The 26,571-nt window shown below is 37.5% G+C and overlaps 1 protein-coding gene across 1 annotated transcript in view; it reads left to right on the top strand.

The window, feature by feature from the left end:
* The window catches only part of TAF4B (TATA-box binding protein associated factor 4b), a 133,869-nt gene that overhangs the window by 1,068 nt on the left and 106,230 nt on the right, over positions 1-26,571 (top strand). The window contains exons 2-6 of the mRNA XM_047698102.1: positions 16,236-16,381; positions 18,100-18,207; positions 21,709-21,870; positions 21,969-22,091; positions 25,518-25,607. Coding sequence (XP_047554058.1) covers positions 16,236-16,381; positions 18,100-18,207; positions 21,709-21,870; positions 21,969-22,091; positions 25,518-25,607 — 629 coding nt within the window. The remainder of the gene's footprint in view (positions 1-16,235; positions 16,382-18,099; positions 18,208-21,708; positions 21,871-21,968; positions 22,092-25,517; positions 25,608-26,571) is intronic.

Raw genomic sequence — 26,571 nt, 5'->3', positions numbered from 1 at the left:
GGAAAGAATTTCTTCACCCAAGTGACACAGTAAACGCTGGAGCAAGTATATTCAGGAGGGCCTTTGGGGCACTAGCTCGTAGGTGCGAGAAGGTAGAATATAGCTAAAGTTTTTATTTTTACGTGGAGAAGAGACCAATTTATATAACCACACGCTTAGATAGCCATATTTTTCAAAAAAGTTTAAGAAGTTCTTGTGTGTTAAGGCTGAAGGATTTGTAATTTAAGCAAGCTAAAATAATTTTACGGTTTTTCTAGTACCAGAAATGAATAATGCTGCTTTCTGCACAGTCTTTAGATGTGTGATGATTGTAATTTTCAATTAGAAGAATACCTGTCTTAAGGGAGCGGTGCCAAAGTTGATAGATCAGAGGCATGGGGTTACATTTGAAGCGGGTGTGTGATGCTACAGTTAATGAGTCTGTGACTACTTTTTATTCGAGGGTTTACATGTTTGGGCTGTTTCTCATGAATTATGCAAAGATTTTGCTTTGTGATTATTCAGAATTTGTAAATTTGAGTGTTCTACCTTCTTTCTTAACTCCACTGAAAGTTGTCTTGGAATTTCAGTGGGGAAAAAAGGCACAAATCACATTCTTTGGAGTGAACTCTACTCCTGATTATATCGTCTCCTATTTATTTTGCTTAGCAGTAATTGGAACTCAGACCCGCAAAGAGGGTAAAGAAGTGAAACATTGGATTCAAGATTTTAGTATCCCCCAGCAAAATGATAGGGGCTTTTTTGTAGCTAATGTTCTGATTGATCATGAACATTGTGGAAAGATTATGTTCCTTACTTTTGATGAAATTCTGTTTCAGTTTTTTATGGTACAGGAGGTACACACACTTGAGGCTGTGATGTATATGCCACTGGAGACATTTTCTGACAGTTCTGAATTGTCAACCTGCCTATACTTATAAAGTAGTTATGAATGTGTTTGAATGAAATCATCTTCTAATTTGGTAAAAATTAAATTCCTGTCTAGTCACTGAAGATTGTTTAGAAACAATTAAAAAAGTATTAAAATAGAAAAATTATCAAGAGGGGGCGCCTGGGTGGCTCAGTGGGTTAAAGCCTCTGCCTTTGGCTCAGGTCATGATCCCAGGGTCCCCAGATCAAGCCCCGCATGGGGCTCTCTGCTCAGCGGGGAGTCTGCTTCCTCCTCTCTCTGTCTCTGCCAGCCTCTCTGCCTACTTGTGATCTCTGTCTGTCAAATAAATAAATAAAATCTTAAAAAAAAAATTATCAAGAGTAAAAACTTGGGGGGTGCCTGGGTGGCTCAGGGTCATGATCTCAGGGTCCTGGGATCGAACCCCTGCATCAGGCTCTCTGCCTGCTTCCCTTCCTCTCTCTCTGCCTGCCTCTCTGCCTACTTGTGATCTCTGTGTCAAATAAATAAAATCTTTAAAAACAAAAAAAAGAGTAAAAACTTGGTAAGTGGGAACTGATCACTAATCGAAGGCATACTGTGCTATACACTTTTTTTATATTATTTATATCCTTTTGTTGGTCATAATAGGTAACAAATTGAGAAAGGTCTCTAAGGGTAAATAACTTGCCCAATGCTAGACATCTCATAGGTGTCAGGTAATTTGAATCCAGGTCGGTATATTCTTTATACAATGTTGTGCTTACCACTTGTTGTGTGTGTGGTATCAGGGCTAAATGGTGACAGAGAATTTTAGAGCCTAATCTTTTGTATGCAAAGAAACCAAAACTGAAACTTGCCAGAGCTGTACAGCTGCAAACCAGGACCACAATCTAGGTGTGCACTACACTAAAACATTTTAGATAATTGACTATGGAAAAATTTACAGGAGCAAGGAGATAAATTGCCTTTAGGAATTGTTACAGAGGAGGTAGGGAGGTGCTTTGAAGAGCAGCTTTTGGGAATATTTCAACTGACATGGCAGAAGACCATACTAACTTTTATGCTTTCATTGATGCACAGTAAGGTAACGAGTAGTTGAAGAATAAAATGGAAACACTGATTAAAGTAACTTTTATTTATTTATTTATTTATTTATTTATTTATTTTTAAGATTTTATTTATTTGAGAGAGAGAGAGAGACAGAGTGAGAGAGCATGAGAGGAGAGGTCAGAGGGAGAAGCGGACTGCCCATGGAGCTGGGAGCCCGATGTGGGACTCGATCCCGGGACTCCAGGATCATGACCTGAGCCGAAGGCAGTTGCTTAACCAACTGAGCCACCCAGGCGCCCCTTTTAAAAAAATTATAAGTCTTGTACTGTTTATTTTATATCCTGAGGATTAGTAATTGATTACTCAGGGATGCTTAAATCACATAGAAGTCAGCTTTGCTTGTTCAAGATAATGAATACTTTAAGTATTTGATTTCTGTTTACTTCAGAATTTCCTCATTGAAAAAAAGTGGTTTTCAAAAATATAGATACGCAGCACAAGTTTTTTCTAGGGAGCAGAGACTGGAAATAAAAAGGGGGTGTCATTGTGAAGAAATGAAAGAAGCTATAGCAAAGCTCTGAAAATTACTCTGTCGAATGTTTTTGGTAATCTCTTTCATCTTCTCAGTCTTCTCTTTTATGAACATGTGGGATTTGGGGCAAGACTGCGGTTCTTTCTGTTTGTGGTATTCTGTGTGTCTTCCATCACTTGTTTGAGAAAGATGATCAAGGTTTGGTTGCTTCTGCTAAATCATAAACTGGTAGCTTCTGCTTGATGGTCATACTGTACAGAAGTCTGTGAAAGTTACTTGTGAAATGGTTCAGGTCTTTTTTGTCAACTCTTTCATGCTGAGGCATGGCATAGGATTTGGATCTTTCTCAAATTCCTGAACCAGTTCCTGGATAAGTTAGTGGTTCTTGTTTTCACCCTGGCTTTATCAAAAGGATATTGTGTGAGGACAGGGACTCTGTCGCTGACCTTATTACCCAGGGTTTAGTAAGTTTCTTGCTCAGAGAGGGCACCTGAGTAATTGAATGCACACATTAGTGTATGTGGAGAAAGAAGAGGACAATAGAATAGGGCTGCAGCCCCCAAGGGATTCCAAGGGCCGTTACACATATCAGTGCATTTTATTTTTAATTTCTTCGCTCATTCTGCTTACAAAAGCGGCATATGTTCACGTAAAAGAAAAAAAGCATTACTGAAATATAATATACCCCCTTCATCAGATTTATTGCTATTAACAATATTGTCCTTTTCATGTTAGTACCTATAAATCTTCCTCATTTTTTTAAAAGATTTTATTTATTTATTTGACACAGAGAGAGAGAGCACAAGTAGGCAGAGAGGCAGGCGGAGAGAGAGGGGGAATCAGGCTCCCCGCCTAGCAGAGAACCCAGGACCCTGAGACCATGACCTGAGCCGAAGGCAGAGGCTTAACCCACTTGAGCCACCGAGCCGCCCCTTCCTCATTTTTAAAGTCTCTTAGTAGTCCACTGTATCAGTGTACCATCATGTTTTGACCACCTTGCTATTCTTAGATATTGATACTGTTTGCACTACTTTCTGTTATGATGCTATAATTAACATCTTTGTGTATTTTTGTGCAGTTTTATAAATGTATTTTCTATAGGATGAATTGCTGGAAGTGGAATTACTGTTTCAAAAGGTAATCTTTTCATAGGATTACCAAATTCTGTCCCCAAGTGATCATTTAAATGCATAATTAGCGATGTTCATACTTGATTTTAATAAGCTACCTGTGGGGTTGCCTGGGTGGCTCAGTTGGGTCATGATCCCAGGGTCCTTTTTTTTTTTTTTTTTAAGATTTTATTTCTTCATTTGACAGAGATCACAAGTAGGCAGAAAAGCAGGCAGAGAGAGAGAGGAGGAGGAAGCAGGCTCCCTGCTGAGCAGAGAGCCCGATGCGGGGCTCGATCCCCGGGCCCTGGGATCATGACCTGAGCTGAAAGCAGAGGCTTTAACCCACTGAACCACCCAGGCAACCCCCCAGGGTCCTTTCTGCTTAGTGTGGAGCCTCCTTCTCCCTCTCCCTCTGCCTGCTGCTCCTTCTGCTTGTGCTCTCTCTCTCTGTCAAATATATAAATGAAATCTCTTTTAAAAAAGATTAGAAAGATAAAAAGCTATCTGTAGAATCTAATACGTAATTTTCCAGACTTGACATTCATTAACAGTAAGAAAAGAAGAGTCCTATAATTGAGTGGAGAGAGATAGACTTCAAATGTAGAGAAATGTGGGTGATGATAATGTTATACAGATTTGTTACTTACTGAATAATTATGCCTAAGAGGGCTCTTGTTAGTTTGTGAAGTAAAGTAAGTATATAATATACAGTAGCTGGGAAGGTTTAGTTCAGAGTTGGGACTAGGTGTGCTAATCAAAGGGACTTGGTGGGTTAGCCTTTTGTGGAAAGCAGTGAAGTATAGCAATAAAGGGCAGAATATTGGCCAACAGACCTGGATATGAATCCCAGCTCTACCACTTAATAAGTTTGTGATTTGGGTCAAGTTTATTAAACTCATCCTCAATGTCAGTTTTATTATGTCTAAAATGGGATCACACCTTCTTCATAGAAGTATCATATGGGTTAACTAAGAATATAAGTCTGCATGTCATAGAACTCTAAAGAACACCATTTGTGTGGAATACAGAGTTGCGTAGCAGGCATGTCTGAATATTTAAGGTACCTGTATAACATTGGCTAGCTATAGGTACTCAGGTTGCTATTTATCTAATGTGTATTGGCATCTACCAAATTCACTATAATTTATTTTTAAAAAGATTTTATTATAATTTAAAAGGATGGATTTTGAAATAACCTCAATGTCTATATGCCTCCACTTTTTTAGGTCTGTTATACAAAATTTGGAAAGTACAGAAAAATTGCCCCAAATATTTGGAGTGTATCTTTTAGTTTCCTTTTTTATATAAACTTTATGGAGCTATAATTTTTTACTAGTATACTTATTTTTAAAAAGAAACCATTTACAGTAAGTTTTGAAAACTGACAAAGGTATAGCCACCACTCCAAGATAAGGAGAACTTTTCACTACCCCAAAGTTTAGTTTCTTTGGGGGGAAAAAAAAATGTATGGATGCTTCCTTTATTTATTTATTTATTTTTACATAACTGAGATTCTATTATTTAATTTCTGTATCCTTGTTTTTCACTTGCCATTATACAGTGACAGTTTTGTGTGTTCTAACCTCAAAAGCTTAATTTTAAGGGGTGCATAATCCATTATTTAATATTTTCTCTATTTGTTCATTTAGGTTGCTTATGCCTTTTTGTTTAAAAAATTACTTATAAATAAAAGTAAACAGATGTTTTTGTATTTAGATTGTGGTGTGTGTTTTGATTATTTTCTTGGGACAGATAACAAATTCCAAGAATTTTGGAATTTCTGGATCAAGGAAATATTAGTGTTTTAAAGTTATATATTTTTTAAACTACACATACATTTCAGTGCTAACTGTATACTAGGTTCTATGTTCAATTCCATGGATACGGTGGAAAATAAGGTAGACACAGTACTTCTGGAAATTAAAGAGATTTTGAGAATTTCCTTAGGTTGTTCTGGGCTTAATTTTTCTCCAACAACATTATTTTTGTAAACTGAGGCATACATATGTAAAAACAAATTTGGCAATTTAAAAAGGTAAAAACCACCTGAAAACATGTGGTCCTACTTTTAAAAGATGAAATTTAATAAAGTTAATAGAAGTTCTGTTTTGACAAATCCACTGTGTAAATGGAGAATAGAGAAGATGTGCCATAAGGGATAGTAGAATCTGGGATAAAACCTTTCTGATTGATTTTAAGTTTTTCTTTTTTTAAAAAAATAAGGATTTTATTTATTTATTTGACAGGGAGAGGGAGATAGCAAGAGAGAGCAAGAGCAGAGGGAGCAGCAGGCAGATGGAGAGGAAGAAGCAGGCTCCTCGCTGAGCAGAGAGCCCAGCTTGGGGCTCCATCCCAGGATTCTGGGATCATGACCAAAGTGAAGACTGCAGACGCTTAACCAACTGAGTCACCCAGGCGCCCCTTAAGTTTTTCTTTTATTCACTCAAGGAATTATTGGAATGAGAGAAAAAGAAATTTAAGTGACTTTAAGCTCAGTAAGGGAAACTATGATATAAAAAATTAAAGGAATTGGGGCCTTGGTGCCTGATCAAGAAAACAACTTTGAGTATGTTTGTCTGCCTTAAGTGTTTAAAGGACTGCCTGTGGAGATGAAAGTAGGCTTTATTTTGTGTGCTTGCACAAGGGACCTATCTGTGAATATTATGGGAAGAATTTTTTGGTTCTGTATTAAGTAATTTTGTATTTCTACTCTACTTGTGAGGGGGTGACATTTGTACATCTCCACCAACTTAACTCTAGACCTCAGTAGAGACTAGAAGGGTACCATTTAGGCAATTACGTGTAGGTATTAAATTATAATAGGTGAATTCTGAAAGTTTTTTGGCTCTTAGATTTGTGTGATCCTTTCAGGGTCAGTATTTACCAATGCTAGGAAGTTGGACAAATCAGAACCACCATCCAGATCAACTTGTGGCCAAGACAAAATAGGAAAGTCATCTTGGGACGACGTAGCAGTTCACTGGGCAGATGAGTAGAGTAGTATGTTAAATTATGTAAATAATAAAATAGAGAGTGAGAATAAAATAAAAAATAAAATAATATAATAAATATTATTTATTATATTATATAATAAATAATATAAAATAAAATAATAAATAAATAAATAAAATAATATAATAAATATTATTTATAAAAATAAAAATAGAGAGTGAGCACTGGACCACTTTACACTTTAACATCTTAATATTTTTAGAGGAAACGTGCTCTGTAACCTAATGTATAATTACTTTCTTTCAACATGTCTGTAGGATAAGTAGGCAAACTGATTATTCTTTTATGATTGGAAAATGAGTCAAATTTATCAGGATTTGATTCAGAGAGATGTGGTAGCTGGTTTTCAGAAGAGAAACTAGTTTCCTTTATATGTTTATGAATGCTTTTCATTAAGTTGCTCTTTAGAACTGGGCCTTTGGGATAGATAAACACTTCAGTTAAAAGAGCATTGACTAGATGAGCTTTTGTTATTTATTCTCAGTATTGTCTTCAACTATTCTAGTATTATTTCCTATCGAAGTTTTGAGTATTTAGTTGAAGAAAAGGTTGGATTGTGGACCTTTTGGTATTAATAACAGTTATTACTACTATTGATAACTTTAAAATTCAAAAGCCTACTTGGAAGTATTGTATCATTTAATCCTGTTAATGATCTTGGAAGGTAGGAAGTCTCTCTATCCACTAATATGGGGTGTCTTAACATTTATTTAGATCTTCTTTAATTTCTTTCAACAGCATTTTGTAGTTTCCAGAGTATTGGTATTCTACTTATTTTGTTAAATTTATCAGTATATTATTTTTTTGGTGCTATTGTAAATGAAATTGTTTTCTTTGTTCCATTTAGTCATTCATTGCAAATGTATAAAAATACAGCAGATTTTTTACATTGATTCTGTATCTTGCCACCTAACTGAACTTACTAGTTTTAATAGTTTTTTTCATGAGTTTGTTAGGATTTCAACATAGAAGATCATATAATATGTGAATAGGTAGTTTAACTTCTCTCTTTGAATGCCTTTTATTTCATTTTCTTGCTGAATTGCCCTGGTTAGAATTCTCAGAACATTGTTGAATAGAAGTAGTGATTGCAGGCATTCTTGTCTCGTTTCTCATCACAGGTATCTTGTCTTACTCCTCATCTTAAGGGAAAAGCATTTAGTCTTTCACCATTACATGCAGTGTTAAGTGTGAGGTTTTTCAAATCTCTTTCACCAGGTTGAGGAAGTTTGCTTTTATTCCTTTTTTTTTTTTTTTTAAGATTTTATTTATTTATTTGACAGATAGAGATCGCAAGTAGGCAGAGAGGCAGGCAGAGAGAGAGGAGGAAGCAGGCTCCCTGCTGAGCAGAGAGCCCGACATGGGGCTCGATCCCAGAACCCTGGGATCATGACCTGAGCCGAAGGCAGAGGCTTTAACACTGAACCACCCAGACGCCCCGCTTTTATCCCTATTTTGTTGAGTGTTTTCATCATGAAGAAAAGGGGTGTTAGATTTTATCAAATGCTTTTTCTGCATCTGTTGAGATGATACAGGGTTTTTGTCCTATATTGATATGCTGTTTTACAGTAATGTTTGTGTGTTAGACCAGCCTTCCACACTGAGATAAATATTACTTGATGAAGTATAACACTTTTTTTGTGCTGCTGTATTCGCTTTGCTAGTACTTTGTTGGGACTTTCTGCACCTATAATTATAAGGCATATTGGTCTCTAGTTTTTTTGTGATGTCTTATGTGGTTTTGGTATCAGGTTACTACTGATCTTACAAAATGAGTTGATACATGTTTCCTTCTCTTCTATTTTGGAAGAGTTTATGAATGATAAGTATTAATTTTTCTTTGGATGTTTGGTAGAATTCACCAGGGAAGCCATCTGGACCTGGGCTTATCTTGCGGATACTTTTTTGATTAGTAATTCAAATCATTTTTAGAGACCTCTTCAGGTTGCCTATTTTCTTTTCTTTTGTCTCTCTTTTTTTAAAGATTTTATTTATTTATTAGAGAGCAAGAGAGCACAAGTGGTGGGGAGGGACAGAGGGAGTAGGAGTAGCTACTAAGCAGGGAGCCTGATGCGGGGCTCCATCCCAGAACTCTGGGATCATGACTTGAGCCGAGGCAGATGCTTAACCGACTGAGCCACCCAGGCATACCTAGACTGCCTATTTTCTTGAGTCAGTTATAGTAGTTTTTTGTTTTTAGGAATTTGTCCATTTCATGTAAGTCATTTAATTTATTGGATTATAATTATTCATAGTATTCTCTTATTATCCTTCTTTCGATAAAGTAGTAGTAATGTCCCTTCTTTCATTCCTGGTTTTAGTAGTTTGAGCCTTCTTTTTTCTTAGTCTGGATAAGGTTTGTTTATTTTTTTTTTAAGATTTTATTTATTTGTTTGACAGACAGAGATCACAGAGAAGCAGGCAGAGAGAGAGGAGGAAGCAGGCTCCCTGCTGAGCAGAGGGCCTCATGTGGGGCTCGATCCCAGGACCCTGGGACCATGACCTGAGCCGAAGGCAGAGGCTTAACCCACTGAGCCACCCAGGTGCCCCTAGAGGTTTTTAAGTTTTGTGGGTCTTTTCCCAGAACCAGTTTTTGTTTTTATTTTTCTCAATTGTTTTTTATACTGTTTATTTACCTCTGCTCTAATCTTTATTAATTTCTTTCATCTGCTTCCTTTAGTTTTTATTTTGCTCTTTTCCCCCAGTATCTTAAGATGGAAGTTTAAGTTATTGATTTGAATCTTCCTTTTTTTTTTTTTTTTTTTTTAAAGTAGGCTCCACACCTAGTGGAGCTTAAACTCATGAACGCTGAGATCAAGACTTGAGCTAAGATCAAGAGTAAGATGCTTGGGACGCCTGGGTGGCTCAGTTGGTTAAGCAGCTGCCTTCGGCTCAGGTCATGATCCCAGCGTCCTGGGATCGAGTCCCACATCGGGCTCCTTGCTTGGCGGGGAGCCTGCTTCTCCCTCTGCCTCTGCCTGCCATTCTGTCTGCCTGTGCTCGCTCGCTCTCCTCTCTCTCTGACAAATAAATAAAATCTTAAAAAAAAAAAAAAAGTAAGATGCTTAACTGACCAAGCTACCTAGGTGCCCCTTAAATGTTCCTTTTTAAGAGAGGGAGGGAGGAGTGGGGGGGGAGGGGCATAGGGAGTGGGAGAGAGAGAGAATCTTAAGCAGGATCCATGCCCAGCACAGAGCCCAATGCAGGGCTTGATTGATCTTGTGACTCTGAGATCATGACCTAAGCCAAAATCAAGTGTTGGGATGCTTAACTTACAGAGCCACCCAGGCACCCCATTTTTAAATTCTGCCATTTGTAACTGTAAATGTCCCTCTAAGCTCTGCTTTATCTGCATTCCATAAATTTTTGTTTATTATGTCTTCATTTTCACTCATTTCAAGGTATTTTCCAATTTCCTTTGTGATTTCTTCACTGACAGATGACTACTTAGGAGTAATTAATTTCTAAGTATTAGTGAGTTCCCCTAATTTCTTTTTGTTGCTGATTTCAAATTTCATTCCAGTATAGTTGGAGACTGTACATTGCATAATTTCAGTCTTTTAAAATTTACTGGGGCTTGTTTTATGTTCTAGCATGTGGTCTATCCTGAGAATGCTCCATGTGCACTTAAGGAGAATGTTGTTATTGGGTGGAGTGTTCTATAGATGTGTTTTAGGTTTGTTTGGCTTATGTATTGTTCAAGTATTTGATTTCCTTGTTAATCTTTTATGTAGTTGTCTATGCTTTGTTGAAATGGGGTATTTAAGTATCTCAATTATTATCGTTGAATTTCTGTTTTTCCCTTCCTTTATGTCAGCTTTTGCTTCGTATATTTTGGGCTGTTGTTTGTTGCATATATGTTTATAATTGTTAATATTCCTGATCTATTGGGTGTTTTATCAATTATAAAATGCCAACTCTTTAGTAACACTTTTAGACTGTTTTGTTTGATATTAGTATAGACATGCTAGCTTTCTTATGGTTGCTGTTCTATGATATGTCATTTACTTTCAACTTTTTTTATATTTGAGTCCAAAGTGTGTATTCTGTAGGTAGCATATAGTTGGATCTTACCTTTTTTTGGTCTGGTTTGACACTTTTGCCCTTTATTGGATTATTTAATCCATTAACATGTAATGTTACTTAATATAGTTAGGATTAGGTCCGCCATTTATTTTTGTTTCTACATATCCTCTCCTTTTTGTTCCTCTATTCCTTTTTTCCTGCTTTCCTTTGTATTAAGTGAATATTCTCTAGAGTGATGCTTTGTTTTCTTTATCATTTTTTGATAGATATATTTTTTGGTTCTAGAGGTTACAAAATATATCTAATATAGTGTATATATCTCTAATAAATTTATAATAACTTATTTGAGTGAAATATAGAAACATTTCTATTTAGCTTATTTTCCTCCCACTTTTTATTTATTTTTATTTATTTTAAGATTTTATTATTTAACAGAGAGAGACTGTGAGAGAGGGAATACAAGCAGGGGAAATGGGAGAGGGAGAGAGAGAAGCAGGCTTCCCGTTGAGCAGGGATCCAGATGCTGGGCTTGATCCCAGGACCCTAAGAACATCACCTGAGCTGAAGGCAGATGCCTAAGGACTGAGCCACCCAGGTGCCCCCTTCCCACTTTTTAATTTTTGTGCTATTATTGCTCTATATATTGCATCTAGGTTGTTAGAAACCCAATACCTTGTTATAATTATTACCTTATGTAACTTCATGTTTTTTAAAGAAACTGACAGAAGAAAGGAGCACAAAGACATATTTGTAGCATTTGTCTTATTACTTTCTTAGTTACAATTTCTGGTTTTCTTAATTTGTTTTCAACCAGAGTCATTTCCTTAGTGTGATACAACTTTAGTCCCACCTACTTCCTTTCTGCTGTTATTCACAAATATATTACATTTTGATGTTATGGGTCCAAATCCATAATTATATACATAGTTTTCTATACAATTTTTTAAAAGATTTTATTTATTCATCTGACAGAGAAAGAGAGAGAGACAGTGAGAGAGGGAAAATGAGCAGGAGGAGTGGAAAAGGGAGAAGCAGGTTTCCCACTGAGCAGGGAGCCCCATTTGGGGCTTGATCCCAGGACCCCAGGGTCATGACCTTAGCCAAAGGCAGATGCCCAACGACTGAGCCACCCAGGTGCCCCTACAATTTTTTAAAAGAAATTAAGAGAAGAAAACAGAATAGGCATATATATTGTCAAATTATATAATTACCTTTACCAGTGCCCTTTCTCATTTTCATGTGAATTTGAATTACTTCCTAGGATCACTTCTTTTGAGCTGGACAACTTTATTTAGTATTTCTTGTATGGTTTGTCTGCTGGCTAACCAGTCCACTCAGTTTTTGTCTGGGAATGTCTTTTTTTGTTTTGTTTTGTTAAGATCTTACTTATTTATTTGACAGAGAAAGAAGAGGGGGGAGTGAGAGGGAGAAGGAGAAGCAGGCTCCCTGCTGAGCAGAGAGCCCAATGTGGAGCTTGATCCCAAGACCCTGGGATCATGACCCAAGCCAAGGCAGACACTTAACTTCCTGAGCCACCCAGGTGCCCCTATATGGGAATGTCCTTATTTTGCCTTCAATTTTGAGAGATTTTTTTTTTTAATTTTTAAAGATTTTTTATTTATTTATTTGACAGACAGAGATCACAAGTAGGCAGAGAGGCAGGCAGAGAGAGAGAGGAGGAAGCAGGCTCCCTGCCGAGCAGAGAGCCCGACATGGGGCTCCATCCCAGGACTCCGAGATCATGACCTGAGCCGAAGGCAGAGGCTTTAACCCACTGAGCCACCCAGGCGCCCCTTGAGAGATATTTTTAATAAGTATCTGATTGTTGGTTAATTTTTTTTTTTTTTTGCTTTTCAGCAAGTGGAATATATCATTTCACTGCTTCCTGGCCTCCATTGTTTCTGATGAGAGGTCAGCTGTTAATCCTATTGGGGTTCTCTTGTAAATAGCAAGTCATTTTTGTCTTGCTGTTCTCAAGATTTTCTTTTATTAGTCAAACATTTTTATTATGAAGTGTCTTGGTGTAGATCTCTTTGAATGTGTTAGAATTTGTTGCGCTATTTGGACATCTAGATTATTCTTTGTCAAATTTGGTGAGTTGTCAGCCATTAATTCTTTGAATATTTTTTTGTTTCTTTATCTTTCCCTTTCAGTTTCTCTTGTCCTCCCTATTTGGTATTCACATTATGCCTGTGTTGCTGTGCATTTCAGTGATACACATTTTTCTGAGGCTGTGTTCATTTTTCTTTTTCATTTTTTTAAAAGATTTTATTTATTTGATAGAGATCACAAGTAGGCAGAGAGGCAGGCAGAGGGGGGTGGAGAAGCAGGCTCCCTGTTGAGCAGAGAGCCTGATGTGGGGCTCGATCCCAGGACCCTGATATCCTGACCTGAGCTGAAGGCAGAGGCTTAATCCACTGAGCCACCCAAGTGCCCCTCTTCATTCTTTTTTCTCCCCATTCTTGGGATTTAAAAATCTCTGTTGATTTATCTTCAAGCTTACTGATATTCTCCTCATTCGATTTCACTTTTGAATCCCCCTAGTGGATTTTTTGGTTACTGTATTTTTTAACTGTTTAAGTTACTTTGTTTTAATAATAGTTGTCTTTTTTAAAAAAAATATTTATTTAACAGAGAGAGAGAGCGAGATCACAAGTAGGCAGAGAGGCAGGCAGAGAGAGGGGGGGAAGCAGGCTCCCTGCTCAGCAGGCCTCCATCCCAGGACCCTGAGATCATGACCTGAGCCGAAGGTAGAGGCTTAAACCCACTGAGCCATCCAGCCACCCAATAATATATATCTTTCTAGCAATACTCTCTGTTTGGTGATATCATACCTTCCTTCACTTGTTTAAGCATAGTCTCCTTTAGTCTTTTGAACATATTTATAATGTTTACTTTGAAGTTTTGTTGTTAGATCAGACAGCCAGTCCTTCTCATAGGTCGTTTTCGTTGCCTGCCTTTTTCCCTATGTGTCATACTTTTCTTTTTCTTTGCATGTTGTGTAACTTGTTATTCAAAACTAATATATATATATATATATATATATATATATATATTTTTTTTTTTTTTTTTTAAAGATTTTATTTATTTATTTGACGGAGAGAGATCACAAGTAGGCAGAGAGGCAGGCAGAGAGAGAGGAAGGGAAGCAGGCTTCCTGCTGAGCAGCGAGCCCGATGCGGGACTCGATCCCAAGAGCCTGGGATCATGACCTGAGCCGAAGGCAGCGGCTTAACCCACTGAGCCACCCAGGCGCCCTCAAAACTAATATATTGGGGCACCTGGGTGGCTCAGTTGGCTAAGTGTCTGCTCTGGCTCAGGTCATGATCTCAGGGTCTTGGGCTGGAGCATTGGACTCCCTGCTCAGTGGGGAGTCTGCTTCTCTTTCTCCTTCTGTCCCCCTTCAAAAACGAATAGATAAAATCTTCAAAAACTTTAATATATTGCAGCAACTCTGGATACTGCATCATGTTCCCATGAGTGCATTATTGTTGTTTGCTTTTTTTTTTTTTTTAAATGTCTGACTATTTTATTCTGGTGAAGTCTGTTTTTCCCCACAGTAGGTACCCTTTGATGTTTTTCCTCAGAGGGCACAACCTTGGGCATAAGCTCAACCACCCTGGGATAACAGGGCTCTCTTTTGACTTTCTCTTTCTCTGATTTCTCTGTTCAAAGTTGTGTGTCTCTCTTGGTATCACAGCCAGGTGTTAGGCTCTACTTTTGTAATCCAATTACCCTATTGTTTTCAGCAATGCCATAGGGCTCAACTTGCTCCATAGTCTGATCCAATTAAATTTAGGCTCCTTTACAGGGATAATTTTTGAGGTTATTGTTTGAGGTTTGCTCTGACATCAAGAGGGCCCTTCTTACTTGTTGTTTTTCTGGTTTTCGCTGATAAACTAGCATTGGGCCTATGGCTTAGCTTGTATCTGTCATGAAGCTACCATCCTTATTTTAATTGTTTTGTTGTATTTGAGAGTTCTCTTACCTTTGTGCTTCCCCACTGTGTTGAAATACAGTCAGCTTCCTTACAGAGATATTTGGAGCGGGCATCAGGACTGTGGAATGCTTCTTTATGGGCAATATCCCTGCTTTAAGAGTGGGGTACTGGGCTACCACCTTCTTGTCTTTATCTACTTACTTCTTCCAACATGGAACCTCCATCCTACAAAAAAACTGAGGTGAGGGAGAGTGGGGTCCAGAAACTTTTAGTGTGCCATCTGTGAGGTAGAGCCTTCCCTTTATGAGCGGAGATGAGTAAAAGAAGCCTAGAAATCTTTGGATGCACTTTTCTCAAATTTGTCCTCTGCTGTATGTATCTCAGTGTGGGGGAGATCAGAAATGCTGGTGGCCTGTTACTCCCAGAGAGATACCAAGCCCTCAACTGGGAGCTTGGAGGAGAGGCTCTTTGTTTGCCACACTATCTGATCTGAGAAGGGAAAGGGAGTGAGTCATGGTTCGGATGCCACTGTCTCTGGCTGTGCTTACTTAGTTGTAGTAAATCCTCTTTAATAACAGTAGTCATTTTCTGTATGCCTTCAGGCAATTTCCAAAGACTTTAAATGGTTGTTTTTAAAAATAATTTTCACCAGTTATGCTTCCTTTGCTGGGGAGCAGGTTTGTTGAGCTCTTCATGCTCCCATTCTGGAAATGGAACTTCAGCTTTGGATATTCTTATTTGCACCTCCTACTGACATGGACAAGAATTTCTTTAGATTAGAAATACTGGGTTAAAGAGTGTGCAAATGGGAATCAATTTGGCACATTCATGTAAAGTCGAACAAAGCAATTGTACCAAATTATATTACCATCATCAAGATGGTAGAGTTACTGTTGCTGCACATCTGAAACTTCATATTGTCATTGGACTAATTAATGTCTGTCTAGGTATATACAAAGTGATACCTCACTGTGGTCTTAATTTACTTTTCCTTGTCATTGCCATCTGTGTTTTGTTGGCCTTTTGTCCTTTGAACATAAGTGAACTAAAATTTTCTCCCGTTTTGTCTTCTGTTTTTTTTACCTGATAATGTCTTCTGCTAAACAAAAGTGTTTTTTTCTTAATATACTCGAATGCAACAGACTTATTTAAGAAATTCTTCCCTATCCCAAGTTCAGAAAGATAATTTTCTACACTATCTAAGAGTTTAAAAGGTTTTACTTTTTACCTTTGTATTCTTAATGCCCTTGGGGTTTTGTGTGTGGTTTGAAACTTTTAACCTTTTCCATATAGATAACTTATTGACACAGCGTTATTTATTGAATAGTTGCTCTTTTTCTCACTAATCTGCAGTGCCTTCTAGGAGAAATTGATATATCTGCATGAGTCTGTTTTGGAATTCTCCAGTTTATTCCATTGGTTACTTTGTGTAGTCTGGTTCTATTACCATACCATCTTACTGTTTTATAGTTTGATGTCATGAAGGAAAAGCGTTTGGCTTCTTTTAAGTAGCTTTGAGTGAAAACATTTTTTCCATATTACATAATAATTAGTATACATGGAGTTCAGTATGTATTAATCACTTTTTCAGAGCATTTTACAGTGTTGAAAGAAATGATCAGAACACAAAATATATGACGATTGTTTCATTTATTAGCTTAGAAGTCCTGTTTTGTTTTCTTTTAACTCTAGGAACAGTTTTGATCAAAAGTAACAGTGGCCAGTTGATGCTGGTATCTCCTCAGCAAGCTGTGACAAGAGCAGAGACCACTACTAACGTGACTTCAAGGCCAGCTGTACCAGCGAATACTCATACAGTCAAAATCTGTACAATGCCGGTAATATTCCTTAGGTTTTTTTAATTCTCCTTAATTTTCCAGCTATTTTCTTTCTTTCTTTCTTTTTTTTTTAAAGATTTTGTTTATTTGTTTGACAGAGAGAGAGATCACAGGTAGGCAGAGAGGCAGACAGGGAGAGAGGGGGGAAGCAGGCTCCCCACTGAGCAGGGAGCCCAATGTGCGGCTCCATCCCAGAACTCTGGGATCATGAGCTGAGTCGAAGGCAGAGGCTTTAACCCACTGAGCCACCCAGGTGCCCCAATTAAGCCACTTTCTTTAAACATATTAGTTAAGGTGGGGGGGCACCTGGGTGGCTCAGTGGTTAAGCCTCTGCCTTCAGCTCGGGTCGTGATCTCAGGCTCCTGGGATTGAGTCCCACATCGGGCTCTCTGCTCTGCAGGGAGCCTGCTTCCTCCTCCTCTCTCTCTCTCTTTCTCTGCTTGCCTCTCTGCCCACTTGTGATCTCTCTCTGTCAAATAAATAAAATCTTTAAAAAAAAAAAACATATTAAGGTGTTTAGTTTTGTCGTTTGGTAATTGCTAAAATAATAATGATTCAGTCTTCATATTCAAAGATTTTGAATAATCAGGGGAATGTTCAGTGGGCTATTTGTATCTCTAAATGGAAAGAAAATAATCATTCTGTTTCAGTTTTAGTTTGTGGTAAAATATTAACACTACAGTTTATGGTATTCATTTTTATACATATCTTACAGGACTGATTTTTTAAGAAATTCAGAAATCTGTAATATTTCATTAGTTGGTGGTGTTAGTACATACATGATAATTTTTCCAGATAACTAAAATTTATCTTGTGAGTCAGAGGTTAAAAAAATTTTTTTACACAAAAAAGGGAAAGAAAAAAAATATAATAAAAACAAAAAAATACAATAAAACATTTTTATTGGTATCTTTCTCAGTAAAATAAATGCTGAATGTGGTATAACATTTTCTTGACGAGTCAGGCTCATCCTAATGAAGGATTGCATAATATTCTGTGGTAATATTCTTTGGTAGTTCTGTCCACTTCCCCTGCTAGCCCTCATTTTATGCTTTCCTAGTATTTGGTTCCAGGTTCCTGACTATTTTCTCTGTTACTGTTCTCGTTCAGTGACAGCTGCTCCTTTCCTTTCTAATTTGCTTTATCAGCTGCTGTCAGTTGAGAATATAGGTAGCAGATTTTTGTTTATAATTAGATGATAAATAAGAATACATTTATCTTCTCTATAAGCCAAAGAATAAAGTTCAAGATTTTTTTTTTTTTAAAGATTTTTTTTTATTTATTTGACAGAGAGAGATCACAAGTAGACAGAGAGGCAGGCAGAAAGAGGGAGGGAAGCAGGCCCCCCGCCGAGCAGAGAGCCCGATGCGGGACTCGATCCCAGGACCCTAAGATCATGACCTGAGCCGAAGGCAGCGGCCCAACACACTGAGCCACCCAGGCGCCCCAAAGTTCAAGATTTTAATGCTAAAATACTGTGATATTTATTTGTTAAATCAGTTGCCTCCTTAGGAATACAAAATGGGTGTCAGTTGGCCAGTTGACCAGTTAGGTTCATAGTGGTGAATGTGCTTAAAATCTATAAGGTTGTAAAGCCACTTATAACAAAGGAGTTTGCTATGGTGAAGTGTTTCAATGTGTAATGTTTTTCTGCAGCACTGATTGATTTAAAATTATTAATGCTGATGACTATTATATCTCCTCTCTCCCCCCTCCAGAATTCTAGTTCACAGTTAATTAAGAAAGTGGCAGTGGCACCTGTTAAAAAATTGGCACAAATAGGAACTACTGTGGTAACCACTGTTCCAAAGCCTTCCTCAGTACAAGTAAGTTGTGACTGACTTGTGTCCATGCATGCACTGGTTTTTTGTCTCATCATCTTCTCACTTAGCTTTTTCCTACCAGATGTATAAGTTGCACAATGACCATGTGACCTTGAAGAAAGCAAGTCAGTGATACTTGGTGACACTTATCAAAGTGGGAACTATTGGAGATGTGGAAAACACAAGATAAAGATGGTGTATATTCTTAAAATATCAGTTTTATTTGAATGTATTAAATTAATACAAATGTATCTAATAACCATATGTCAGTGTGTCTAGAAGCAGTTGCTGGGATAGAATTTTGGCATAGGAGGTATTTATTAGTTATTAATATCTGTGGAAGGGAAGGAGAATAAGACTTTGAATTAGATGCAGGCCCTGTAAAGCCTCTGCCAACTAGGTGGAGGAAATAGGGCCTGTCAGAGTTGTTCTACTGTGTGCCAGCATTGGTCAGCTGGGCCTTAATTCGCCCTCTGTCTTAAGTAACTGGTTGTCAACTCCACAGGGAGAGTTGTGCTGTTGGGCAAGGTAATTCTCTGTAGGTAAAACAAACTCTGAAAGAATTGGCATCTGACATAATAGCGTTCCCAACAGCTGAGATAACACAGATTTCCTTTTAATGGCATATCATGGTTTACTTCTTGTGTCCCTGGGATCTACTTCCTGAAACATGTTAGAGGCCAGATCTTTTGGGATTCCAGTGGGCTTCGTCCTTGGGGAAACAAAGAAGAGGAGGTACTAGGATAAACTACAGTCCCCACCACTGTGGCTGATAGTCATCATGTCCTTCCTTCACTACCCTATTCTATTCATTCTAGATTCCCTCCAATCTCAATTAATAACTCTGCTGGTCTTGGTAACTTAACCGGTAGTGTGACCAGACCTTCATCCCTGAGAGATCTGAGGTCCTAATCCTCATGCTTTCTTGAAGCAAGAGTTACTGGACTTGTCCACTGGCCATACAGTTGGGCAAGGAAACGCCAGCAGGTGCTTAACTGGATCACCTAGTTTCACCACACATATTCTTCTCAGTCTCCATTGTGTAATAGCAACCCTACCTATTCTAGATGTCAGGTCACTTACCCCTGCCATGGTAATGATTCTTTACTGTTGTTCCCTGGACGCTAGGAACCTGAAGTACCCAGGAGGCAGCCATGGTGTCTAGTTTATGGGAACTCTTGCTGTGTCCTCTTGTGAAAGTATATCCCATGATACTTGGTGTATCATTGTGTCTTTGGGAGTGATGATAAGTGATGCCATTCATCCCTCTGCTCCTCTATTGCTTGGTTTTCGTGTATTTGTCCTATTGGAGATAGTACCATAAAGAATTTCTTGATGCAGTTTACACTGAGTCTTGGAGGATGGAATTCCATCTTCCTTTAATACTGCCTCTGAGTTTGCACCTCACCTGTGCCCTCTACAGGCTCTTCTGATACTTTAGTAGGCTTCTAGCTTCTAGGTCACACCCCCCAGACATTCATCATCAGTGCCAGTGTGGTCTTGCAAAGCATGGAAATAGAATGGAATGGGCTATAATATCAGGAGTTATGTTTGAGTTTAAGATGGTGGTCCACCCATTACTGCAGTGGGATTATGTAGGTAGAGTAGACTGGGGTTGTGTGCCTCCCTGTGCCTCTTAAGAGGAAGAGTTGGCATGGAAGGTGCAGGTATCTGGTAAGGTACAGTTAATAGCTGTATTAGAAAGAGTTATGAAGGGGGCACCTGGGTGGCTCAGTGGGTTAAGCCTCTGCCTTCAGCTCAGGTCATGATCTTAGGGTCCTGGGTTCGAGCCTCGCATCAGGCTCTCTGCTTGGTGGGGAGCTTGCTTCCCCCTCTGTCTCTGCCTGCCTCTTCCTACTTGTGATCTCTCTCTCTCTGTCAAATAAAGAAAATCTTTAAAAAAAAAGAGAGAGAGTTATGAAGGACAGATTTTGTACTAGAGACAGTAAAATATTAACAAGGAAAGTAGAAATGCCATAAATGCTTCCTCTCTTCACAAAAAATAGGATGCTTTTTCTGAGCTCACATTTCATTGACCCTTATTTTGCTTCATAAGGGAGAGGAACATTGAGGTTCCCTGAGGAACGCTTCCCATTGGTCCAAGAAAGGTAATCATAATCACTAGCTAAAGTTTTAGATTATGCTTTCTTTAATAGTAGTTTAAGGGGTTAATGGCAGAGAATAAATACAGACTCACTGAAGAAAGAGTATTTAATTACTGTAGATTAACCTGAAAAAATTTATTTGACATCAAGTCTCCAAAAGGATTCAGAGAAACTGCACAGTAGTTGTCCTTGGAGAGCAAGACTAAGGCTAGGAATAGGAATGTGACTCATTTTCATTGTTGCCTTGAGAGCTACTTTAATAAAGTTTACTAACTTAGGTACAATTTTTAATTTTACCTTTTTTGCTTAACATTTCATCATTCTAGTTTTCATCATTAATCCGTGTTTTTTCTTTCTCCCATTTTTACCCTTAAAGCATGCTTCATCTAATATAGGCTCCAGTCTTTCTAAAGTGGGAAATTTTGGTGTACATTTGCACTTATTTTGACTGTTAGCAAAGGAAATATTCTCAAAGGTGATCACAACCTGACCTTTTTGTGTTGTAGGCCTCTAGTATACAAATATTTAAAATCATGGTGCAATTTCAGTTTTCTGGGTCAGTTGTAAATATCGTTGTCTCCCCCATCACCTTCAAACTTTACTCATGTTGTGTAATTTTCAGTGCTTGTTTTAAAATAAGATTTTTGCTTTAACTCATAGAGTTGTCTAAATTATTGCCTGACTTGCGATTTCTTGTATTAAACTTTTTATCCTGCAGGTGGTGCTATAATCACACTTGATTTCAATAGAAGGTGGAAGACCTAACCAAAATTCTTGACAGTGTGAAAATAAGATATCAAAGTTTGTAATATTCGTTATGCTCACTCTAATAGTCTACATAAAAGCAGCTTATCTGAATATAAGATGATCAGTAGATCTCTCTGCTTTATACTTAAGAAAAAGCAGAAAATTGTGGAATAGAATATTCTGTATTTTCATATAAAGACTTATTATTTCAAATTCTTTTTAGAGAATTATTAATAATGTGTTTTGAGGACCATGCTCTTGGTACTGTTTTTCAGAAACAACCCTAGGAGAATAGGGAGGTACCATTTCTATCCTTGTTTTTTTACAGACAGGAATCAGAGGATTAGCAAGATTAAGTAACTTGCTTGAGGTCAATACTCAGTAGGTGTCAGGGAAAAGTAGGTAGGTAGATATGCTGGCTAATTGAACATAAAAGAAAAAGATAAAGTAGGTAGGTAGATGAGAATGAAACCCAGATCTACTGAAGTCCAGAGCTCTTACAACAGTGTTCCGATGCCTTAGACTAGTAGAGCGTAACATGAAAGCGAAGATGTCAAGATCCATTTGTAGCCTGGTAAGTGGGAAGTGAGGTGCCCGCTGTGGTATACTTCATAGTTAGACATATCTAAATGTGCACTACTTTTAATTTCAGTCTGTAGCTGCGCCAACAAATGTTGTCACAGTTACTCCTGTAAAGCCGCTGAATTCTGTAACTACCTTGAAGCCTTCAACTTTGGGAGCATCAGCTGCCCCCTCAAATGAGCCCAGTCTCAAAGCAGAGAGCTCAGCAGCTGCTCAGACAAGTCTTTCTCCGGTAAGCTCTCCTCTCCATCTTCCATGAATATGGCTCTTTACAAATTTTCTTGAATTCTGTTTTCCACCTAACATTTGTGTTTGTATTTCTCTATTTAGGCGATGCTAGAAAATGTGAAGAAATGTAAGAACTTCCTTGCAATGTTAATAAAACTAGCATGTAGTGGATCACAGTCCCCAGAAATGGGGCAGAATGTGAAGAAACTGGTGGAACAACTTTTGGTAAGTTAGTATTATGAGAGCTTAAAATCTGTAAGAATTTGTAGAACATGTTTTAAATGGGACTTATCTTTATTTTTTTTTTTTATATAAGATTTTATTTATTTGACAGAGAGAGATCATAAGTAGGCAGAGAGACAGGCAGAGAGAGAGAGGAAGAAGCAGGCTGTTGCCAAGCAGAGAGCCCGATGTGGGGCTCGATCCCAGGATCCTGAGATCATGACCTGAGCCGAAGGCAGCGGCTTAACCCACTGAGCCACCCAGGTGCCCCCTAAATGGGACTTATCTTTAAATGAGGTTTATTATAGATGGATTTTTTGGGGTAAGCTTTTGCTTTTTAATATGTAATGATAATAAATCTGAAACAAGTAAATCTATTATATTACTCATATATGCCGAAGCTTAGAAAGGGCCTTGGGGAAGGGTACCTGGTTGACTCAGTTGGTTGAGTGTCTGACTCTTGAATTTGGCTCAGATCATGATCTCAGGGCCATGGGATCAGGCCCCATGTGTCAGGCTTCATGCTCAGCAGGGAGTCTGCTTGAGGATTCTCTCCCTCTGCCACTCCACATGTACTCTTTCTCTCTGAAACAAATTTAAAAATCTTAAAAAAAAAAAAAAAAAAAGCCTCGGACAGAAAGTTGACTCTTTGGTCAAATAAAAAATTGTTAATAGAATTGCGAATGCCAGAAAGCCAGGCTATGAACAAATAATGAAATTCAGTTCTCTAAGTCCAAACAACATACTTTGTAACCTGTGGAAGTAAGTTAACTTTCTTAAGTTTTAGTTTCCTTTTCTATAAGATGGGCAGAGTAATAAATATAATGATCTTTGTGTTCCCAAGTTCCAAGATGCTGTGTTTTTTAGCTATTAAATTATACATCATTCACTTTTTATATCCTCTTGCAGGTAAAAATTGCTTAGGTACATTAAAGCAGATGAAGGTGGAAATTAGCAAATGTTGCATATTCTATGCTTAAGAAATATGCTGAGGGTGTAATCGACACACACAGTTTTGGGTTTTTTAAGTACTAAAATCTACACATTTCTCTGACTGTATAATGAGAATTTTGTGTATTTTTTGTATAAAAATGGTCACTTTTTCCCACCAGAAAATGTGTATATTTCAAATATTGCACTGGAAAACAAATATAATTTGTAAATATTAAAACATCTTTACTACTGTTTTTTATGCTACCTATAATTTGTTAGAAATAGAGCACATTTGAATTGGTTAGTTTTCCACTTGGAAAAACTATTTTGGATATTTAAAATTATAAGTCCTATAAGTAAGTTTTTAACTTAACTTCCAAGCATTTTTAAAAATTTCAATTAACTTAAATTTTTAATTTTTGATTGAAGTATAGTTAACATAAATATTATATTACTTTCAGGTGTAGAACATGGTGATTTGGTAATTATAAACATTACAAAATATGGCATAAGCATAGTTACCATCTGTCACTGTAAAAAGTTATTACAATATTATTGGCTATATTTCCTAAGCTGTACTTTTTATCCCTCTGATTTTCTTATTTTATAACTGGAAGTTTGCCCTTCTTTAACCACTCACCTATTTTGCCCATCTCCCTACTCCCCTCCCCAGTTTGTTCTCTGTGTTGTATCTGTTTTTGTTTGTTGGTATTATTTTTTTAAAGTTCCACATATATTTGAAATCTTAGAGTATTTGTCTTTCTCTGTCTGACTTATTTCACTTAGCTTAATACCCTCTCAGTCCATCCATGTTGTGAATGGCAAGATCTCATTCTATTTTATGGCTGAGTAATATTTTATTGTATGCATATACCACATCTTCTTTATCTAATCATCTATTAATGGACACTTAGGTTTCTTTCATATCTTGGCTATTGTAAACAGTGCTGCTGTAAACATAGGAATGCATATATCTTTACAAATCAGTGTTTTTGTTTTCTTTGGGTAAATAACCCAGTAGTAGAATTACTGGATCGTGTGTTATTTCAATTTAAAAAATTTTGAGAAACCTTCATACTGTTTTCCACGGTGACTACACCAATTTATATTCCTACCAACAGTTTCTTTTCTCTATAATCCTTGCCAACACTTGTTATTTCTTATCCTTTTGGTATTAGCCATTTTGACTGGTGTGAGGTAATATATCATTGTGGTTTTTATTTTCATTTCCCTGATAATTAGTGATGTTGAGCATCTTTTCATGTGTCTTTTGGCCATCTTAAGTTTTCTTTGGAAATACGTCTATTCAGGTCCTCAGTCTGTTAATCAGATTATTTTTGGTAATTGAGTTTATGAATTTGTATATTTTGGATCTTAACCCTTTATCAGATATGTCATTTGCTGAATATCTTCTCCCTATTCAGTAAGTTGCCTTTTTTTTTTTTGATCGTTTCCTTTATTCTGCAGAAGCTTTTCAGTTTGATGTAGTCTCAATGGTTTATTTTTGCTTTTATTTCCTTTGCCTAAGAAGGCATATCCAAAAAAATACTCTAAGGCTAATGTCCAGGGGTTACCACCTGTGTTTTCTTCTAGGACGTTTATAGTTTCAGGCCTCACATTTAGGCCCTTAATCCATTTTGAGTTGATTTTTGGGTATGGTTTAAGGAAGTGGTCCAGGGACGCCTGGGTGGCTCAGTTGCTTGGGCGGCTGCCTTTGGCTCAGGTCATGATCCCGGTGTTCTGGGATCGAGTCCCGCGTCGGGCTCCTTGCTCAGCGGGGAGCCTGCTTCTCCCTCTGCCTCTGCCTGCCTCTCTGTCTGTCTGTGCTTGCTCGCGCTCTAACAAATAAATAGATAAAATCTTTGAAAAAAAAAAAAAAAGGAAGTGGTCCAGTTTAATTCTTTTGCATACAGCTGTCCAATTTTCACAACACCTTTTATTGAAGAGACTATCTTTTCCCCATTGTATATTCTCGTCTTCTTTATTGTAGATTAATTGACCATAAAATTTGTGGGTTTATTTCTTAGCTCTCTATTCTGTTCCATTGATCTCTGTGTCTGTTTTGTGTCAGTACCATACTGTTTTGATTACTGTAGCTTCGTAATAGAATTTGAAATCTGGAATTGTGATACCTCCAGCTTTGTTCAAGATTGCTCTGGCTATTCAGAGTCTTTTGTGGTTCTGCACAAATTTTGGGATTATTTGTTCTAGCTCTGTGAAAAATGCTGTTGGTATTTTGATAGGGATTGCATTGAAACTGTAGATTTCTTTGGGTAGTATGGACATCTTAATAGTATTAATTCTTTCAGTGCATGAACACAGTGTATGGTTCCATTTATTTGTGGTCTCTTCAGTTTCTTTCATTAGTGTGTTACAGTTTTCACAGTACAGGTAGGTCTTTTACCTGCTTACATCAATCATGAGATAAAAAACATAACTTTCCTCTGTTAAAATATTTGTAAACCTAAAAGTATTTTTCTTTCTCCTGTTCCTCAGGATGCAAAAATTGAAGCAGAAGAATTTACTAGACAACTGTATGTTGAACTCAAGTCTTCACCTCAGCCTCATCTAGTTCCTTTTCTTAAGGTAAAGTTATGTGTTACTTTGAAGAAATTATTTGAGTTAGATTTCCTTAAAATAAATTTTAAAAATAATTGGAATCCTTAATATTTCAATATGATAGCTATGTGAAGATACTAACAGTGGAGGAGAAAGCTCTCAAATGTTGCAATCTGTTAAGAATGTTCGTAGTTCATATTCTTTGGATTGGAACACTTTGGGAAAACAAAACTAGCTTCTCATTCATGAACATAACATAATGATTATATTGGTAAAGCTTACATCTTCAAAGGCTTGACTTTTCCTTTAAAATAGGGCCTTTTCCTTTGACCTAATGACTCATCTTCATCTTCTCCTAGAAATAATAAATCAAATAGTGCCAAATTTGGTGGGAAAGCTGTTATTCTTTAAAAATTGACTTAGAGGTGCCTGGGTGGCTCAGAGGGTTAGGCCTTTGCCTTTAGCTCGGGTCGTGGTCTCAGGGTCCTGGGATTGAGCCCCGCATCGGGCTCTCTGCTCGGTGGGCAGCCTGGTTCCCCCTCTCTCTCTGCCTGCCTCTCTGCCTACTTGTGATCTCTGTCAAATAAATAAATAAAATCTTTAAAAAAATTGACTTATGTTGTTAGTAAGCATACTCTTTTCTAAGATTTGTTGAATTAAATAGAATTTTGACGTGAAACAGTAATTTGATAACAAGAGACTATAAAAAATATATATTTTTTGGATACTCAGAAGCTGAAGAGGAATCAAGTTGAAATTTTAAAAGTCATTAAAGAACTGGGATTACAATGAACCAGAATTGTCCCATAAATTTTGAAATAGTGGAACGAAGAGTGGCCATTAGAAATATTTGGTTTAGGGGCGCTTAGGTGGGGCTGTTGGTTAAACGTCCGACTCTTGGTTTTGGCTCCGGTTGTGATCTCAGGGTTTTAAGATTGAGCCCTCGGTTGGGCTCAGTGTGGAGTGCGCTCAAGATTCTCTCTCCCTCTCC

The sequence above is a fragment of the Lutra lutra genome, chromosome 12 (assembly GCF_902655055.1).
Source record: "Lutra lutra chromosome 12, mLutLut1.2, whole genome shotgun sequence".
Classification (NCBI taxonomy): domain Eukaryota; kingdom Metazoa; phylum Chordata; class Mammalia; order Carnivora; family Mustelidae; genus Lutra; species Lutra lutra.
Note: the sequence above shows the minus strand (reverse complement) of the source record. Positions and strands in the feature narration are given on the sequence as shown.